This window comes from Amblyraja radiata, chromosome 28 (assembly GCF_010909765.2).
Source record: "Amblyraja radiata isolate CabotCenter1 chromosome 28, sAmbRad1.1.pri, whole genome shotgun sequence".
NCBI classification, from domain to species: domain Eukaryota; kingdom Metazoa; phylum Chordata; class Chondrichthyes; order Rajiformes; family Rajidae; genus Amblyraja; species Amblyraja radiata.
In genome coordinates, this window is record NC_045983.1 from 13266793 (window position 1) to 13288955 (window position 22163).

The 22163-nt window shown below is 43.0% G+C and overlaps 1 protein-coding gene across 3 annotated transcripts in view; it reads right to left on the reverse strand.

Annotated features, from left to right (window-relative positions):
- The window catches only part of flot2 (flotillin 2), a 101778-nt gene that overhangs the window by 15689 nt on the left and 63926 nt on the right, over positions 1–22163 (reverse strand). For all 3 annotated transcript variants that reach the window (XM_033045818.1, XM_033045819.1, XM_033045820.1), the window contains 2 exons: positions 18558–18681; positions 9621–9739 (listed from right to left, as the gene is read on the reverse strand). In XM_033045818.1, the coding sequence (XP_032901709.1) occupies positions 9621–9739; positions 18558–18681 (243 nt within the window). The remainder of the gene's footprint in view (positions 1–9620; positions 9740–18557; positions 18682–22163) is intronic.

The window sequence follows — 22163 nt, forward strand, 5'->3', positions numbered from 1 at the left end:
TCATCCTCTTCTATTTATCCGTGAGAAGGATGGTTCTCATATTAGATCACCAGTTCTACGGGACGTTCAACCACCTAGAATGTTAATGCAGTTTCTCTCTCCACGGATGTTGCAGGATCTGAAGGTTTCCAGCTTCTCTGATGTAGTTGAGTGAACCGCCATGCAGAGCGCTGCCTTGATGTTGACAGGACAAAAGGCCTCCTCCTGTGTGCGATGATGAGATGAATTTGTGCTGGAACACAATGAGTGGTGTGGACACTGCAGAATGCAGACAATGCTTGCCTTTCATTAAATCAAGTCCAGCAGAGAATTCATCTAAAGCACTATGTAATCTCAGTATTTGCTCCCTATGTTCTTCAGCATTCTTCTTAATGGAACTGTGTAATTCCCATTGAAAATAATTTTATTCTTTGGATGCCAGCTTCAGATAATTCTCCAGCCACAGAACATAGAACACTACAGCACAAGAATAGGTCTTTATGGCCCACAATGTCAGTGCTGGACATGATGCCAAGTTAAACTAATCTCCTCGTCTCTGCCTGCATGGAGTTCATATCCCTCCATATCTATGTGCCTATCTAAAGGATTCTTGAATGCCATTTTCATGTCTGCCTCCATCCCCACTCCAACCACCCACTCACACACCTTGCCCATTTCTTTCAAACTTTTCCCACTTGTCTTTGACATATTCACTCTGGGGAAAACAGTTCAGACCAACTACACAGTCTATGCCTCTCATAACTTTATATATTTCAATCAGGTCTCCCCGTAGCTTCCGATACGCCAGATATCTTTCATATTGCAGGTTCTGTCAATGAAGATCATATTTTAAAGGAAACAATCTCCACAAAAGTTTGGACCTAATTTACCCCACTCCATTTACCTTGCCTCCACATTCCAACTTTTGCTCAAATAAAATAATTAGTGTGTTTTAAACTGTGCTTTCCACAGATGCCTGACAAGTTAGCTGAGCCTCTGTTGACCCTGTGGCAGATGGTGTTGGGTTGGGTTTAAGTCCCAATCCCACAAACACAAAGCTCCAGACTGACCACTCTCATACAGCACTGGGAGATGAAGAGCCTTTCTTACGAGATGTTAAGCAGAGGTTCTGCCTAATCTTGCAGATAGACATCAAAAACACCTTCTGACAGCCTGGAGTGTCCAAGCCAGTACCCTGGAGTTAAAGTTTACTCCTCAATTTACATCACCAGGCCAGATTATACGGCCATTGTGCGTGTGGCATGTTTCCTACATTACACCAATGACCATGTTATTAAAAATGTGCTCCAGTGGCTGAAACTGTTTAGCAGCACTTTGTCATTAAAGGCATGGTGCAGGCGCACGCTTGCTACATGACAGAAAGTAGGAGCAAAAGTCAGTCAATGTGGGAAAACATAGAACTAGAGTGAATGCGTGATCGATGGTCAGCATGGACTTGGCGGGGTGAAGGGCCTGTGTTAATACTGTTCTATCAATCAATATGTGTAGACCTGGTGAATGTCGGTCCAAGTAACAGGATAACTCCTGTCCAGGGAAGCGTCTCTTCACAATACGAGTTACAATGTACAGCTGTGGTGGAGAGGCTGCACAGTTCAGAAGGCTTTGGGAGGGATGGAAGTGTCAAGGGAAGCACCCAGCAGGGACTGAGAGCCAATCTCCAGAGCAAGAGAATCAACAACAAAACACCCCCACTCATTTAAATGGTCTTCCACAAATCAACAAATTCAACTCTGACACCGACAAAATATTTTCCTTTTGAAAAATGTGCCAGAATTTTAAGAATGCCACTATTGACAAATCAACCAGGGAGTGTCCTACATCATGACTTCCTACAGAATATTCTATGGTGTTCATTTTAGTGATGAAACAAGTCAAGAAGTCACTTTAGCTCGAATTAGTGTTGCTTCACAAGGCACTTTCCACGCATGAGATGTTTTCTGACAACCACTGTACACGACAGGAGGCAGCCAGCCAGGCAACGACTGCTGGATCCAGTTCCCTGCATTACTGCCCCAAGTGGAAAGTCAGGTCGTCAGCCAGCACCTTTCTTGTTTCCATCCCCAGAGCTTCGTTAATGCATTAGCCGCTGTGTCCGCAGTCAACAATGCTTAATCTTTTCAGAATTACAGCGATGTTTCTGCACCAGAATCAGTGAACCATTGGACATCAGAAAATTGCATCGGTTCACTGACCCATGGATTTAACTCTACCTGCTCAGTGATAACATTAAATCACACATTCATCTTTGACTACATAAGCACATTAATAACGGTCACACAGTGCCGTAGCAAGGGAGGGCTGCATCATGTTCTGTCTTTTCATATCAATGTTGGAAATCCATGACATCAACATTCCTTCTGCATCCTCAGTCAAGTAACATTCCTAAATAAAGACTTTGAAATGCTCATTCCACTGAGCATAGTAACACTGGGAGAGATTGAAATGATTGTCAAGTTTGCAGTTTAAGATGCGAGAACCATTACGAATATCCACTTTTTAAGAGACTCAATTTGAATGGCAAACGATTTTTCAAAGCAACTAAATATCTCAGTGTGCTTATTTTCTGGTATTAATAAACTGAGAACATTTGGCAGAAAGGCGTCAGGAATGAGGATGCGTACAGGAGATTTTAAGTTGCATCTTTGAGGAAGAATGTTTAAGCTGGATGTTGGCGTGTCTGAAAGCACGCTTGTAATTAGTGGAGCAAGTAAGAATAGGGGCAAGCAAAGGGCCTGAATTAAAGGAGTGCAGAAATCACCAAGACTCACTGGCCTGCAGGAGGTGCAGAGACGCATCAGGGACATCGAGGGGCAAAGGCAGGGATGAGGAGTTTTAAAACCAAGGCACAGATGAAGCAGAAGGCACTGCGAGTCAGCAAAAAAAAAACCAGGCAAGAGATAAATGAAAAATAAATGGAAGTGATAGGTATCAGGCAGTTACAGAGTTCATGGTATCAGATATTGAAAGTGTTTATCAGGCGGTAGGAAATGCAGGCATGGCATATATACAATTCTGGAAATAGACACAAAAAGCTGGAGTAACTCAGCGGGACAGGCAGCATCTCTGGAGAGAAGGAATGGGAGACGTTTCAGGTCGAGACCTTTCTTCAGGCTGGTTAGGGATAAGGGAAACGAGAGATATAGATGGTGATGTGGAGAGATAATGAACGATGTATCAAAGATATGCAAACAAATAATGATGACAAAGGAAACAGGCCATTGTAAGCTGTTTGTAGGGTGAAAATGAGATGCTAGTGTGACTTGGGTGGGGGGGGGATAGAGAGAGAGGGAATGCTGGGGCTACCTGAAGTGAGAGAAATCAATATTCATACCACTGGGCTGTAAGCTGCCCAAGTGAAATATGAGATGCTGTTCCTCCAATTTGCGTTTATCCTCACTCTGACAATGGAGGAGACCGAGGACAGAAAGGTCTGTGTAGGAATGGACAATTCTGGTCTTGTAACAGGAACCAAAAACTTCTCACCACATTCTTATCAAAATTTCAAGCTAAAAATAACAGAACTATGTGAATCGTCTAGTTTTTCAGGAAACGCAACTTAAAATGTCATAGGTTACAGAGAGAGGGGAGCTGGCATTTCGCTGTATGGAAAGGAATGGCTTTCACTTTTGCAATGTTTTAGCTCATTCAGTAGCAAAAGACATTACAAATTCTCCTGATGAGATCTCTCTGAAAGTTCCCGCCCCAGATTCCAGACTCCTTTTATATGAGAATGCCATGTCGCTGCGATGTGTATGACAAATGTGGCTGGATATTCCCACAATACTATTTTAAATAACTTTTCTTTGGATGCATTAAAGGAGAAGATAACATGACAGAAGGAAGAATATAAAGATTTGATCATGAGACAAGAAAAAGTGGTTAGGAGAAACAAATACAGAGCTCATGCACCGGAACAGATCAGTTGTGCCGAATTGTCCGCTGTGCTCCATGTCAAGTTGCCGGCAGTCGCCAGAAAAAAACGGCGTCTGGAACGGCGACTATCAGAATGGAACACATGCACACACACAGGCAGGCGGGGGACAGGGCAAACGCTGTCTGAGTGAAATTCACACGGTGCAAAACCAATGTGATACAGACACACACCGCAATGAACAGGAAGGTTGGCGCTGTAATTAAGACGGGAAGGGTCACGTTAGTACTTTAAAAGAGGGGGGGAGAGGGAGGGAGGGGAGAAGGAGGGAGAAGGAATGGAGACAATTTTTAAGAAGCCAGAGATACACGGCTGTGAAGCAAGGTGAACATTAACACTACAGGTCGGTTATCCTTGGTTCTGAAAACTACTGCTTACGTTTTTTTTTCCCCCCCAATGAGCCAATGAAATTCACCGGTCAGCACCGGCTACAACCTACGAGAACTACGACAACCTTCGACCTCCTGGCAACCCACTACCACTGCACCCGCGGCACGAGAATTCTTGCTACTCTCCATGGCGGCTTCATTCTGGTCGGCGCTAATTTTTCAACATGTTGAAAAATTCGCGGCGACCATAATGAGGCCGCAACTAGTTCCCAGAATGCGGGAACTCCTCACGACCATGAAGGCGACTATTCAGCAACCATCCGCGAACATGTGGCGACCGCATAGTCTCCTGCAGTCGCCTAAGTGGGACAGGCCCATAATCCAGAGCAAATCCTAACCTTATCCTTGAGTGAACTCAATGACAAGCATCATGTTATTCAACTTAAGGACCCGTCTGGGTTTAATGCCTCCCGTGATACACTGACTTGTCAACACGTTGAATGTTCTAGTCACGATTGGAAACCCTTGGGGTCAGAACTGAGGGAGTGTCCCCTGAGACTTTAAACTGAGTCATAGAGTGATAGTGTGGAAACAGGCCCTTCGGCCCAACTCGCCTATAAGGGCCAACTATGTCCCAGCTACACTCGTCCCACTTGCCTGCGCTTGGTCCATATCCCTCCAAACCCGTCCTATCCATGTACCTGTCTGTTTCTTAAAACGATGGGATGGTCCCAGCCTCAACTACCTCCTCTGGCAGCTTGTTCCATAAACCCAACACCCTATGTGTGAAAACGTTACCCTTTGGATTCCTATTAAATCTTTTCCCCTTCACATTGATCCTATGTTCTCTGGTCCTTGATTCCCCTACTCTGGGCAAAAGACTCTGTGAGGTGGTCGAATGTTTAATTTACTTTAGATACAGCGCAGAAACAGGCCCTTTGGCCTACCAAGTCTGCGCCGACTAGTGATCCCCGTACACTCGCACTATCCTACACACTATGGACAATTTACAATTTTACCAAGCCAATTAGCCTACGAGCTTCTGAGATCCCACAGAACTGACAATGGAGAACAGGAGAGTCTCTCAGAGCCCTGGCCAATATTAATCGCTCAACAAATATCACTGATAATCAGTTTGTTACTTTACATAAATCGCCTGGATTGTTTCTTATATTATAATGAAGCCTGTCGACCTGTTATAAAACAGGAGACCTATCCGCCTATCGAATCTATAACAGTTCACCATAGATTAGCCCATTTGGTTCCATCCCCCCTGTTCTACCCTTGTAGTCCTGCAGGTTCACTCCCCTCCAGTGCCAATCTAATTTCCTTCTGACCATCTTTGCCTCCACTCCATGCCAGGGCATAGAGTTCCAGGGTATTGCTCCTCGCAGTGCAAGGAAGTTCTTCCCCAATCCCCTGTATCTCCATCCCTTAAACTGTGCCCAGTCCTTGTATCTTTATCTTTACTTCATCTGAAATCTCAATCTATACTCGTCTACAAATCTCCCATCCACGTTTGCTCCAAGGAGAACGACGTATCTTCTCCAACCTTGACCTTTTAGCGAAAACCTGATCCCCAGACGAACCCTGGAACAGCTCCTCCGCCCTCTCTCAAGGTCCGTCACGCATTTGAGGTGTGGTGACCACAACGGTGGACGCAACCCTCTCAGCAGTTGCCTGACCATGGCCCACAAAATCCTTCCTACTTCTGTACTTCAGCAGGCACATGAGGCTGTGAAAGGTGCAGTTTAAAATTTTCTTTACTTTTTGTTATACTGTTGCAAAAAAAAAAAAGTAATAGTTTTTGTTTAAAAAAAAATTATATTTATGCCTCAACACTGCCCTCAATGTTTAAAATAAGATGAAAGAATATTGCTGAGGGAAGTTGTTGAAGGGCTAATTGGCTACTCCTGCACCCAATTCATATGCTTCTGCAGATTTTCATCCTCAATGTCACCACGTTGTTGCCATCCTCTTCTATGCCTGGATCTTACACCAGTGGCTTATCTCTCATTATTCCTTCTCAATTACCCTTGCTCTTCTCTGTGCATCGTTCCACTTTCACTCTTCCCCAATTCTACAATCTCTTCTGCCATTTACCCAGTTTTTATTTCACTACACATTGTTCTCATTGTGTCCCAACTGTGGCAGAAACATCCATCAGACAGGCATAATGGTAGAACAAATCCCCCCCCCCCACCCACCATCAAATACATTTAAGAGGGACTGCCTCAAGCTGGTGGCATCTATTATTAAGGACCCCACCGTCTGGGCCATGCCCTCCTATCACTGATACTATTGGGCAGGAGGTACTGAAGCCTGAAGTCCCTCACCACCCATTTTCTTATGATAACATGTTCACATGATAACATTAAGGATACAGACAAATGTTCCTTCAAAAGTTGCAACTTTGAAGTCTTAAGCATATCCTTGTCAAATCTGAGACCTTTTCAGCTTGTCTGCCTTTTGATAACTGAGCCATCAGGAACTTTCAGAAAAACTTTCTGACATTTGCCATGGGCTTGCCGAGTTGTAAAACTTGCCTTGAACTCCATTTACATAGATTTGCATAAAATTGCCCAGAGGAACATGCAAATCCAGGTAGGAGCATCAAGTTCATAACTATCTAAGCCTGCAATGAGACTCAAGCAGCAGTCACCAAACCAACCATGGGGCAGGTAGCTAGCAGCCGTCACAGAACATTGACCACCGACTCCAGGGAAAAACATTGTACACATGGTGCTATTTATCCATCCTCCCCGCTGCTGTTCACAACCGCCAGCAGGTCATCAGGCCACCTCGTGTCAGAGCTTCATTCCGATACGTGGAAGTAGACGGATCACAGCCTGGGTTAATTAACGAAGTCTGCATGGAATCAGCCAGCTTTCATTTCCTGGCATTCACTCGGATCAAAGGCAAGCTGTCTGGGAAACATTAATATTAGCTTCCTGCCCTAATCAGGACAACTCAGAGTTGCAAGTACAGAAGACATAAGCAGCCAATCCACAGCCACCAAATCATTAATTACAAACATTGCAAACTCTTCAGCACAACTTGTCTGCAAGATAATCTTTCTTTCAGGTAACAAATGGAATTGGTTGCTAATCTCCAGTTAAATCATAAGCGTCAGTGTCATACAGCACCAAAACAGGTTATTCAGGCCAACTAGCCTATGCTTATCATGATATCTCATCTAAGCCAGTCCCATTTGCCTGGGTTGGGCCCATTTCCTTCTAAACCCTTCCTAAGCATGTACATGGCCAAATGTTGTTATTGTACCTGCCTCAACTACATTCTCTGGCAACTCGTTCCATCACTTTTGATCCAAGATCAAGGAAAATATCTCATCGTCTAATTCAACACACTTTAGCTCACTGAAGTCAACAATTTCAGATTTGATCTTTCCAGTCTGATTGAGAACATGACCCGAAACGTCACCCATCCCTTTGGATGTTACTTACCCGCTGAGTTCCTCCAGCAATGTGTGCCTATTTTCTGTCTTAAAACTTGCCACATTTGATGTGCCACATACTCTGCTTTACTTCACATATCCAGCATTTTCATATTTTGCATTTAACATTTTTTGACTGTATTTCTCCCCCACCCCCTCCCCCGACCTCCATTCCAGCTATTCCCTCCTCCTATCAGTATGAAGGAGGAAGGTACACAAAATTGCTGGAGGAACTTAGCGGGTGCAGCAGCATCTATGGAGCGGAGGAAATAGGCGACGTTTCGGGCCGAAACCCTTCTTCAGATGCTGCTGCACCCGCTAAGTTCCTCCAGCAATTTTGTGTACCTTCGATATTCCAGCATCTGCAGTTCCCTTTTGAACAGTATGAAGGAGGATCCAGACGTGAAATGTCGTCTGTCCATTCCCTCCCCAGATGCTGCCTGAGCTGCTGAATTCCTCCAGAAAATAGTAGGCATTTACTACAAAACAGATAAATGGACACATTTATCTGTTTTGTAGTAAATGCCTACTATTTTCTGTGTGCTTAAGCAAAGCAAGAATTTCATTGTCCTATACAGGGACACATGACAATAAACTAACTTGAACTTGAACTACTTGTGATTTGCTCAGGATTCTAGCATCTGCAGTCTCGTAATTCCAGCACTCATTTCTTCCGAATGTTCACATTCATTTCCTTCTATTCACATCTCCACCAGACTTCCAGAGCCAGTGCCACCACTTCTTGTGCCATTCTACAGTTTATTTGTTCTATTCGCACCTCTTCCTTCTCTGCAACTTAAAACATATCTGACTTCCAACTTTTCCCAATTCCAACAAATCATAGACCTGAAACTTCTAATTTTGTTTCTCTCTGCAATATATCCAGCATGTGCAGTTTGTTGCAAATACAATGGATAGATGAGAGGGAGCAAGAACTACTTACAGGCTTAGAAAGAGGAAAGCAAAGTTCCTCCTCTTCGCCATGTCGACTGATGTAACAAGTGCTGCTGTTTAATTATATTACAGCAAGTATTAAGGGTCACTAGAAGGTAGTGTAAAATAACTTCTGGATGAAAACAGCAGCTCAGGGTGAAGAATGGCCTTCTCCTGTTCCAAGGACCAATCCAAAGCATGTTGGGATTTTTTTAAATTATTCACAAGACACTTAAACTAGGTTGGCATTTACTGTTCATTTCTTTATAATTATACTTGGAGATATAACCCACTTGGTCACCAGCAGTCAACACCAACTCACCAACGTTTGCCTAATGGGACTGCCCAAGATTGCAGGGAGGCACCTTCATGAATTTTAGTGTGAAGGTGCTCTTATGTTAACACTGAGAATTGAGTTTCAGGATTTAGACAGAACAGATGAAAGAACAAATATATATTTCCATGACAGTCTGGAGAGTGACTAGAGGGAGGCCTCCAGGGGTTCCCATGCACCTGCTGTTCTTGTATTTTTTGGCAGTAGACGTTGAAGACCTGAGATGTGCGATCGAAGATATTTTCAATCGTGCATTTAGCAGATGGTATTCACTGCAGCCTTGACATCTGGGTGGTGCAAGGAAGGAATATTTATAGTAGTAACTGGATGCCAGTCCAATAAGTTGCTTTACTCTGGATAGTATCAAGCTTCTTGAATGTTGTTGGGCCTGCATCTATCTAGGCAAGCAGCAAGTATTCCACCATACTTAGGCCTGCCTTGTATATGGCAGAAAGCATTTGTGGATTCAGGAGGCAAGTCACTCACTTTAAATATCCCACCCACCGATCTGAAATACGTGATACCCTTCCCTGGGGCTAAATAAGTACAGTGATTTCACTCGACTTCCTTTGCCTGGTCCAGCAGCTGATGGAAACATTTATAATCCATTTAAATCTGAGATGTAAGTATTTGGTTTACCTTGATAGTGAAGCTGAGGATCTCGATTCCCATGCGGCCTACATCAGGAGCAGCCACCTCACGCACCAGCTGAGCAAACTGATCGCGGTCTTGGTAAATGGCTTCGACAGTCAATGTTCCTGTGAGGAAGAGCAAATCCTGGGGGTGAGTGGGATTCAGTGTGGGGCCCTGCCTCTTGTAGTCAGTGTCAAGCACATCAAGCAGTCGTCAACATGGGCAAGTACCAAGGCACTACACCTCGCATTGCCCTCTCTGGCATCAATTGTTCCTCCCCGTGTTCACAGAACTATAAACCTCTCACGTGATTGACAGCAATCTGAATTGTTGGTCAGCTGTGGATTAAAACTTATGCTTTGTCGGCTGAATGATAATGCGCTTGCATCTGAGTCAGATGGGTGTGGGGTTGAATCCAACTCGGGGACGATCAGCCTATGATCTAGGCTGAGACTACATTTCACCAGGAATAAGTAGGTTAACATATCATGGGCTTTTGATGGCACTGGGCCTGTACTCGCTGGATTTTAGAAGAGTGAGGGGGGACCTTATTGAAACGTACAAAATAGTGAAAGGCTTGGATAGAGTGGATGTGGAGAGGATGCTTCCACTAGATGGAGAGTTTAGGACTGGAGGTCATAGATCAGAATTAAAGGACATTCTTTTAGCAAGGTGATGAGGAGGAATTTCTTTAGTTAGAGGGTGGTGAATCGGTGGAATTCTTTGCCACAGAAGGCTGTGGAGACTGTCAGTGGATACATTTAAGGCAGAGATAGATAAATTCTTGATTAGTATGGGTGTTAGAGGTTATGGGGAGAAGGCAGGAGAATGGGGTTAGGAGGGAGAGATAGATTTGCCATGATTGAATGGAGTAGACTTGATGGGCTGAATGGTCCAATTCTACTCCTATCACTCATGATCTTATGAAAACTACACCAAAGAACAGTCGTGCTGTGATGGGAGAACGGCTTTGGTTTTTCTTGTGATCGTTATGCTTTGTAAATCTGTGGCAACAAGTCCCACAAAGGAGTTATTAGACAATACCGTTTCAGCAGTGTTGACACCACGGTGGTAGGACTGATCAGGGACAATAACGAATCAGCCTACAGGGAGGAGGTCCAGCACCTGGCAGCTTGGTGTACCAATAATAAACTCGTCCTCAACTCAAAGAAGACGAAGGAAATCATCGCAGACTTCAGGAAGACCAGAGGTGGCAGACATACCCCCATCCACATAAACGGGACTGAGGTGGAGCGCGTCTCCAACTACAAATTCCTCGGGGTACATATCTCAGAGGATCTGGCCTGGTCCCTCAATACCACCAAACTGATTAAAAAGGCTCAGCAGCGCCTCTACTTTCTGAGGAGGCTTAAGAAAGTTCACCTGTCCCCCCAGATCCTGTCCAACTTCTACTGCTGTACCATTGAAAGCATCCTGACCACCTGCTTCACGGTATGGTACAGCAGCTGCACCACAGCTGACAGGAAGGCACTGCAACGGGTGGTGAAAACCACTCATCACATCATCGGTGCCCTGCTCCCTGCCATGGATGCCCTCCACCGCACACGGTGTCTGAGACGGGCCGGGAATATCATTAAGGACCCCTCACACCCCAACCATGGACTATTTGCCCTCCTCTCATCAGGGAGGCGGTACAGGAGCCTTAGGTCTTGCACAAGCAGGCTGAGGAACAGCTTCTTTCAAAATACCATTACCCTGCTGAACTCACAGGCCCGACGCTAGCTATCCTTTATACCCTTTTATCTGTATATATTTATTTGCCTATGTACTAGTTCAATTCATCCACATTGTACATAATGTTTTAACCAGTATTTATACTACTTTGCACTCTGATTAGATGCTAAACTGCATTTTGTTGTACCTGTACTCGTATTTGTGCAATGACAAGAAAGTTGAATCTAATCTAATCTAATCTAATGTAAACTGTGTTGAGTATTTGTTATTTATTCTATGTTATGACTGCAGGCTAAACCATATTGTTTGTTTTGTTTTTGTTTTTGTCTTCTGTTTTTTTACCTTGTTTGGGATGTGTTTATTTTTGTGTGGGACTAAAGATGGAAATTAACCACTGGCTACAATCTTGCATATTACATGCAAATGTTTTATTAATATGCACTGACCCTAATAAAATCAAAATTCAAAATCAAAGGACACATGGCATTGGAATTTAAAGTAAGAATGTGAAGGTTGAATGAATTGAAATTAGTGACTTATGGAAAAAAAAGAAACAGCAGAGCAATTGAATACTTGGCACGAATGGTCAAAGGTCAATGGAACATACCAACAAGGTAAAGACTTATAAACGTGGCTTAGACTCATCAATGAATCAGAAGATGCAAATTCAAGTCCTAGTCTGATTTTGGAAAATAAAATTGAATCTGACAATCCATGTGTAGAAGGGTTTCGGCCCGAAGCGTTGCCTATCTTCTTCGCTCCATAGATGCTGCTGCACCCGCTGAGTTTCTCCAGCACTTTTGTTTACAATCCATGTGTCGAATTGGGAAGGTGCTGCACTGCCAAAAATGTACAATAAACCATGGCCCAGTGTGTACTCTCTTAGGTAAACAGAAAATTGCAGAGTTCAGCAGTTCTGGACAATCTCTCAACAACATTAAAAGAAAATAACCGATTTTTATTGGATCCATTTTAGGTCAACTCAATTAGCTTCACAGTCAAGGAAGTACTTTTATATGTTAATGCTTGCCTTTATTTGTGTGGCATTGAGTATAAGAGTCAGAACATCAGATTTTGAGGAGAGACCTGATAGAGTATATAAAATTATGAGAGACACAGAAAGGTAGACAGTTAGAAATTTTCCCCAGGGTAGAAATGACAAAGACTAGAGGGCATAACTTTAAGGTTAGAGGGACAAAGCTTACAGGAGATGTGCATGGCAAGTTTTTCATTTTTTTGCACAGAGGGTGGTGGGTGGAGGCAAGACCTTTAGATAGGCGTATGGATGGATATGCAGGGAATGGAGGGATATGGATCATGTGCAGGCAAAATAGATTAGTTTAAATTGGCATGTTTTGCATAGACATTGTGGGCCAAAGGGCCTGTTCCTGTGCTGTACTGTTCTATGTCATATAATAATGTTTAGCTTAGTTTAGAGATACAGTGTGGAAACAGGGCCTTCAGCTCACCAATTCCATTCGACCCAACAAGTTATCCCAGTAACGCACCCTACACACTAGGGTCAATTTACAGAACCCATTTAACCTACAAACCTGTACGTCTTTGGGATGTGGAAGGAAACTGGAGCACCCAGAAAAAACCCACGCAGTCACAGGGAGAAAGTACAAACTCCATACAGACAGCAGCTGTAGTCAGGATCAAACTGGGGTCTCAGTCGCCATAAGAGAGCAACTCTACTGCTGCGCCTCTGTGCTCTGCTTTTATATCAATGCAGTAATATAGAATACACACATGGCAAAGCACCAGATATTAGTATTACTTGAGTGATAAAAACTAGCCAGGATATGAGATGGAGCTCCTTCCGATGGTATTTTTAATCTATTGTATCTCAACGAGGGAAGACGAAAAGCAATGACTGCTCAAAATAATAATAATAATAATAATATCTTTTATTGTCATTGCACGTCAGTGCAACGAGATTTAGTATGCAGCTTCCAACCGATGTAAAAGAAAAGTAAAATAAATAAATAAGCTGTGTACTAAAGGCAGTACTATTAACAATGTGGCACCTGTGCTCAAGTCTTTGCAGATAAATTTGTATTTTCTTGAAAGAAGCACTAATTTATCTGCAAGAAAGAGTTAAAGATGCTTTGGGAGAATGTGTTTTCATTTTGGATCCTAGCAGGCAAAGTTACAGCTAACAAAGGTGAGGAATTTGAGTTGGGAATGATCCAAGGTCTGAATCTGGAGGAGCATCAATTTACAAGGATCAGCAAAGATACCAGTGACACAGAGACATAAACATAAACAATGGTAGGAATATGATACTGAAATTTGACTCGGCTCATCGACAAGAGGCTGCAAGCAGCCTGGCTCAGCTTCAAATAGATGCCACACTGATTCCGTAGCTAGTGATCGGTCACTTAGAAAACATCGGTGGGAATAGACAAAATGAACAAGGAAAAGCATATTCATGTGATGAACTCACCGGAATTTCATTAAAGGATGTAACTGGTAGAATAGATAAGGAGGAACCAGTAGATACGGTGTCTTTGTATTTTTGGACAGCTTTTAATATTGCCCCACATGAGAGATATGGAGACAGTTTATAAGAATGATCCCAGGAATGTGGTTAGCGTATGATGTGCGTTTGTCGGCACTGGGCCTGTACTCGTTGGAGTTTAAAAGATGAGGAGGGACTTCACTGAAACATACAGAATAATGAAAGGCTTGGATAGAGTAGATGTGCAGAGGATGTTTCCACAAGTGGGAGAGTCTAGGGCTACACGTCATAGCCTTAGAATTAAAGGACGTTCTTATAGGAAGAAGATGAGGAGAACTTTCATTATTCAGAGGGTAGGAAATCTGTGGAATTCTTTGCCACAGAAGGCTGTGGAGGCCAAGTCAGTGGATATTTTTAAGGCAGAGACAGATAGATTTTTGATTAGTACAGGTGTCAGAGGTTATGGGGAGAAGGCAGGAGATTGGGGTTAAGAGGGAGAGATAGATCAGCCATGATTGAATAGCGGTGTAGACATGATGGGCCACATGGCCTAATTCTACTCCTGTCACATTTGACCTTATGAGATAGGGTAGACAGTCAGAATCTTCCTCGCGGGGTGGAAATGTCAAAGGCTAAAAAGCATAGCTATAAGGTGAGAGGGGTAAAGCTTAAAAGAGATGCAAGGGTCAACGTTTTCTTTTACTCAGAGGGTGAGGGTGGAAAACTGATGCATAAAGGAATGTGGATGCTCTCGTATATCATTCACTGAAAATGAACATGCAGGTGCTTCAAGCAGTTGAGGCAGCAAACGGTTTGGTCTTCATTGGAGGAGGTTTTGAATTGAGGAGATAGGACGTGTTACTAAAATAATTCAAGGCTCATGTCAGACCATACATGGAGCACTGTGTACAGTTTTTAACTCACGACTTAATAAAGGAGATACTTGATGTCGAAAGAATGTAAAGAAGATTCCAGAGATTTTGGGTTGAATAGGCCTGCATTCACGACAATTTAGAAGGTATCTCACTGAAATGTATAAAGTTCTCACTGCGCTTAGATAGCCAGGGATGTTGCCCCTGGCTGAGGATTCTTCAATGAGCAGGGTCACAGTTTCAGGATCAGGAGTAAAATGTTTAGGCTAAGATAAGGGAAATATTCATCACTAAGAGTGCGATGAATCGGTGGAATTCATTGCCACAAAAGACCATGGAGACCAAATCGCTCTATACATTTACAAAGTAGATAGGTTTCTAGACACAGAACACATCAAGAGGTGCGGGGAGAGAGCGAGGAAATACTGCCTTGGGATGGAGAATTAGCCATGATCTCAATGAAAAGCAGGGATAGTGTGAAGGATCAAATGATTCACTCCTGCTCTCAATTTTCTCGGCTTCTTAAGTGCAATTATTGGCTTTAAAACAGACCAAACAAAGCTTTCATTGGCAATGTTATGAAATTTGTTCTATATAATTCATTTCTAGTTTATGAGATGATTATGAAAATCAAGTGGTATTGGATTAGAAGTTTTAAATGCGATGGGCAATTTTAGAATTTATAGATGCCCTTTTATTATTGAATCTTTGGGATATATGCATGAGAAATGGACAAATTTTAAATTGGTTCTCTCACTAGTTAAGATAGAAAAAGCTTTTATTTGATTATCAGAGAACCTCTATTTCATTTCAAAGATCAGATCAAACACAGTATATGGTGCCTGTTCTTTGTAGATCACTGTAAATTTGCTGTGGAACAAAGCCAGCTCTAGCCTCATCACATGATCGGTAACATTTCACCTACATACCACTGACTGACAGGGGGCTGATGTAGCTTGAGACAGCTGGACATTCGAAGGGAACCCAGTGCAGATTCCCTTCTGGGCTGGGTGGGCTCCACTGGATTATCTGATCAACAGGAGAGGAGACGAGTGTGGCAACAGAGCAAATGCAGCCTCGGCACCTATAGTGTACTTTTACTCAACAACGTTTCCGCTGTTACTTGCACTGAAGACATCAATCTTTTGATTGTGGTTAGGGTCCACACATCATTTGTGTGCAAATATTGCATGGGCTCTCAGCTTGATTGAGTTGCTATTTACTGCCCTCCCTCCCTCCCTCTTCACCTTCCTTCTCCCACACTTCAGAGGAGTTAGGAGCCTTCCCATTGGAATATAAGAACATGGACAGGAAAGGAACAGGAAGGAACCTGAGCCACTACTTAATAAATTACATTTGTATACAGCCCTCAGCAAAATAAAATATCCCAAAGCATAGTAGTTTTATTTAACAAACCTGAATACGAAGGCATACAATGAGGAGCAGTGGCTAAAAGCTAACGGTAGCAGGGACACCGAAGCTTGTACTCAGTCCATTCTCAGCATTGCTGTGTGCGGCAGGAGTTTCTGAAGAGTATTTGTTGTTCATCACTTGTTCTCGAATAAGGCCATGCATATTAAGTGTATAGTGTTGTGATGTGCATGGAGGTGGTTCATTAGATCAATCTGGACTCGAAAGTTCCTATATTCAGGTGACAGAACTGCAGCAGTGGTTTTTACTTTCAAAGTACTCTTTTTCTCTTTGCTCCCTCTATTCTAGCTTCCTCTTTTGAGTGTGCACTAAATTTTACAGGAATATGCTACACTGCAACTTTATGAGACTGGATAGGCTGCATATGTCTGGCCGCCACTGTACAAGAAAGATGTGGAGGGTTTGGAGAGGCTGCAGAATAGGTTGACCAGAATGTTGTCTGGCTTAGAGGGTATTAGCTGCAAGGAGAAGCTGGACAAACTTGGATTGTTTTCTCTGTAGTGCCAGAGGCTGAGGGGATACCTGATGGAAGTATATAAAATGATGAGGCTTAGCAAGAGTACAGTCAGAACCATTTTCCTAGGGTGGAAATGTCAAAGACTAGAGGGTATAGAATGACACATATCACTCCTGACTTTAAATTTCTCCTCCTCTTGCCTTATTTGACACCCATCTCACCTCTGCCATATATTTTTTAAGAGATACAGTGCAAAACAGGCCCTTCGGCCACCGAGTCCATGCCAACCAGCAATCACCCCGTACACTAACATTATCCTACGTTCTAGCACCTCAATTTACCATTTTTACCGAAGCCAATTAACCTACAGCCTGAAGATAGACACAAAATGTTGGAGAAACTCAGCGGGACAGGCTCCTTGCCTCCTGCAAAGACTCTATCCACCCTCTACCAACACTCTCCTCCGAGTGAAGCTGGTCCTTACTCTCAACAATTTCTCCTTCGACTCCACTCTCTTCCTCCAAATCCAAGGCGTAGCCATGGGAACTCATCTGGCCCCTAGCTATGCCTGCCCTCTTTGTATGGTACGTTGATCAATCCCTGTTCCAGGCATACATTGGCCCCGTCCCCAAACTCTATCTCCGCTAGATTGACAACTGCATTGATGCTATCTCCTGCACCCACGCAGGACTCAAGGACTTCATAACTTCACTACCAATTTCCATCTTGCACTCAAATTCACTTGGACCATATCTGACACCTCCTTCCCCTTTCTTGTTCACCGTCTCTATCACAGGAGATAAACTATCGATTGAAGCCTGTTATAAAACTACTGACTCCCACAACTATCTAGACTACACTTCTTCCCACCTGCCTGCTGCAAATACTCTATCCAGCCTGTCCCGCTGAGTTACTCCAACATTTTGAGTCTATCTTCGCTGTAAACCAACATTTGTGGTCCCTTCCTAAAAAAACTTACAACCCTGTATGTGGTTGGGAGTGTAGGAGGAAACTGGAGCATACAGAGAAAACCCATGCGGTCAGAGGAGAACGTCCAAACTCCGTACAGGCAGCAGCCATAGTCAGGAGCGAACTTGGGTTTCTGCCACTGTAAGGCAGTAGACTATCACAATGCTACTGTGCTGCCCTGTCATTTGTCATTTATTCCTTCCATCCATCTGTCATTCAAACTCCCATCACCTGTAACCTATCACTTGCTCACCTTTGCCTTACCTCACCTCTCTTTTCCAGCTTTCACCCATACTCTTCATGTAACGTTTTAAAAAGTTCTGGAACTTTTTGCAGAACTTGCTTAAAAAGGTACAACTTTGGAATTACTACAGTTCCTAATTTTAATGCTTAATGCAATTAAGCAGCAATTAATCACAATTTGGCTTTGAATCACTTGCCCTTTACTGTTTTATTTAAAAACATTTACTGTATATTCATAATGGGATATTTCAATTCCCACAAAAGGCATCTTCGATTTGATAAATCAGTTGCAAACCGTCAGAAGTTTTGAACAGTCTAATAAAGTAAATCAAGGTCTCTGTAAATTGCCCCTAGTTTGTCGGGAGTTGCTGTGAAAGTGGGATAAAATAGAACTGATCGATGGTTGGCATTGCGCTGAAGTGATTTTTCCATTCTGTATCTTTTAATCAACCTTCAATCAATCAAACTCTTCAACCTATTAATCTTGGATGAGACTGCAGCAGTTAAGTTACTCGACCGGCGATCCAGAGACATGGGTTCAAATCCCACCCTAGCAGGTGAAGAAGAGTGATCAGTTGTGAAGGCATGCTGTGAAAGAGCACCTGCATGTGCACCCCTATCCAATGGTCACAATCTTTGTTGAGGAAGGGTGCCTTATGCCTTGCATGAGAGGACCCACCAGCCAAGGATTACAATTTCCCATTTTCATTCACATAACCAGATAGGTTACAAGTGGTGCAGAATTATTAGCTTGTCTGGATAAATTCTTTGCTGGGGATGTGAATCAAACAAATTCAAGACAGACAAGTTACCCAGGATTGCTCGGAGGTGTCCTTCTAGGGTCTGCAGCACCACACTTTTGGTCTCCATGACACTTTTCCCCAGGAACTGCTCACATGCTACAGCTAGCAACTCCAGATCAGTCATTACTTTCACCTGCACACAGGGAACAGAACATGAGCCAACAGCACGTGACAAACAACTAAATATATATCGATAATACTTTAAGACTATTAACAGAAGTGTTGCAACACTTACTGGAATTAAACCAAGACGACACGTTTGTAACACTTTTTAAAGATTAATAGCTGTTAAAAATTGCAGAACTACACTATGAAAGCAGATTACACACCGCAAATAAAAAGCAAAGCACACTTTAAAAATAAGGCACACCAATGCATAAAGCAACAAAACAGTCTTGGAACCTGTAACTTTAACATGGCAACTGAAATCCATAGGGAACTAAGGAATTTAGTACGTTTTCATTCCGATTCTCTGGACTGTTAGATTTGGATACTTAAATCAACCCAATTAATTTTCAGAATTAGATGTTGCCAAATTAAGTTGTTACAAGATAATTCATATTATTATTTGGGGCTTTGGTGACAAATGTGAACCTGATTGGTCTGGATGGAGCCATTGCAAGTGCATGCATTCACACGAATCACACCAATTACAATCACCACATGGCAGCAATTCAATATGACTGTGGCATGCAGCTGTGACAGTCATGGTCGAACGAGCAAAATTATAAGGAAAATAAATACACAAAACTGTGGAGCTGACAAAAGGCAATGGGGAGGAGGTGGGAAAGAGGGAGAGTCGCATGTGGAAGAGGTAGGGAGGTCCAAGGAGTTGGCCGTTGACTGTAGAATTGTGAACAAGGGAGCGTGTGAAAGCACCCTGTTGGTGGAGCACTACTGTCGTGACAGAATGGCAAGACACTTAATGTTGAAGTGCAAATGGTTCAGGAAATATAACACATCTAACTTCTCAATCAACCTCCCTTAAATAGCCACTAAATGCACGTTTACCTCAGTTGAAAGGAGGCAGGGCAATGGGCTATCTCCACCCTGCAGCTTCAGATTATTGTAACCCCGATTTCTCAAGTTTCTGCTTGGTTGGGAACTTCTCCAGTTTGGAAGGTGGTAGAATGAGAGAAGAGAAAAAATATCCCAGCATCAAGCCAGAAATAAAAGGAGGCTTGACTGTCGACAGCCACCAGTTGCCCTAAGCTTCCCTCAATCATCATTCCTATATCTGACTATGAGTGCCACTACAATTTATTTTGCCTTTGAAAAACAGCTCATATTTCAGGGATTACACGAGGCTTGAAATTGGCGACATGTGTCCACCGCCCTACACTTCACGCTGCCTCTGAAAAGCTTCTTCCCCTCCGGCATCAGGCTTTAGAACAGTCCTTCCATAAGCTAGAGTACTGCCCGATTCACCTCTACCCCTTTGTGGACATTGGACTTTGTGTATGGAACTGATGCGTGACAATGCTGAGAAATATATATATTCTGCACTCTGTATTTTCCCCTTTGCTCGATCTATTGTACTTGAGTTTGACTTGATTGTATTTCTATATGGTATATCTGATCTGTTTGGACAGCATGCAAAACAAAGCTTTTCACTGTACACGCGACAATAAAAACCTAAACCTAATGCTGAGATTTCTCATCTTCTCACCATGCCTCACCAGTTTGAGGATGAGAAGATGAAAGATATCATCCAGCCTTGTGCCACAGTCTATCCTCATTCCTTGCTCCCTCTTCTTCCTTGTTCTTTCTGGCCAACAAATTGATTTATTCCTGCTTTTCCCTTCTCTCTTTTACCGACTCAATTTCATACCCTCCATTCCTTCAAAAATTACCTCTGTGCAGCAACCAGTTACAGACATTCTGGCGGCAGCGTCCAACAGGAACCGAGATTAACTGAACATCCAAAGGGACCCTGGTAGATGGTTGTTTCAGCAGATCAACCCATGGCCATTATCACAACCAGAGCTCAAAGGGGGCTTCAAGCAAACATTTTCAACTGATTTTTAGTGTGGAAGTGAAATGCAGTCCAGTGTCAATTATATTTCACTTGTTCTTTTAGCTCTGCCCCCCTCCCCCTTTCCTGCTGATTCCACTGCTACTGTCAGGATACTCCAAGCAATTCCCAAAACATTTACAACATCAGAGACTAGCATCAAAGCAAAGCTCTCTACTAGGCTAACAAGGGAAAGAGTTATAACAGTGTCTTCAACTCTAAATGTCAAGTTGGTTTCTCTCCACGGATGCAGCCCTATCTGCATCTTGTATTTTTATATTCAGGAAGAACACAGCCTTTGCTTCATGCATTTATTCTTGTTCTAAAATGCAAAGACCAGAATTGACACCTGCCTTTTAATAAGTACATTTGGTAACAGTGCAGTTAATTCTTTCTTACATTGCCCATCTCAAATCCTTATGGTAGAATACTTCAGTTCTTCTCCATGTAACGTTTTAAAAAGTTCAGGAACTGTTTGCAGAACTTCCTTAAAAGTTACAACTTTGGAATCACTACAGTTCCCCATTTTAATGCTTAATACAACGATGCAGCAATTAACCATAATTAATCACTTGCACTTTACTGTTTTATTTAAAAACATTTAGTGTCCATACAAACAGGGATATTTCAATTTCCACAAACGCCATCTTAGATTTGTTAAACCAATTGCAAACAATCAGAAGGTTTGAACAATCTAATGAAGCAAATCAGGTTCTCAATCTTGCTGTTTGAACTTCATCAAGTCTGGCTTGCAATGTGGACTTCTAATTGCCCTTGTCGCTGTAATCCAGAATGCTCGAGAAACATGACAAAACAGAGAAGTGGGGAAGGAGAACTAGTAAATTATACAGCACAGAACTCATTATGTGCTTGCACCAGGGAAGCTCTCAACACCCAACTCAGTCTAAAACAAGTCATAGGTTCCAGATCAGGATCAACTGAAATTGCAGAGAAAATAAAAATCATCGCAGGTTAGCTACTGAACAAAACAAGACATGCACTTATACAACAATTTTCCTTGGAACATCTCAATGGTTTACAGCCTTCGAGGGACTTTTGAAGTGTGTTACTGCCATAATGTGGAAATGGGCTGGGCATGAAGAGCAAGGTCCCACAGATACCAATCTGATGATGACTTCTTCGCCTGTTTGGGGCGGTATTGGGGGTTCAGTATTGATGTGGATAGAGAACTGGCTGGCAGACAGGAAGCACAGAGTAGGAGTAAACGGGTCCTTTTCACAATGGCAGGCAGTGACTAGTGGGGTACCGCAAGGCTCAGTGCTGGGACCCCAGCTATTTACGATATATATTAATGATTTGGACGAAGGAATTGAATGCAACATCTCCAAGTTTGCGGATGACACGAAGCTGGGGGGCAGTGTTAGCTGTGAGGAGGATGCTCGGAGGCTGCAAGGTGACTTGGATAGGCTGGGTGAGTGGGCAAATGCATGGCAAATGCAGTATAATGTGGATAAATGTGAGGTTATCCACTTTGGTGGCAAAAACAGGAAAGTAGACTATTATCTGAATGGTGGCCGATTAGGAAAAGGGGAGATGCAACGTGACCTGGGTGTCATGGTACACCAGTCATTAAAAGTAGG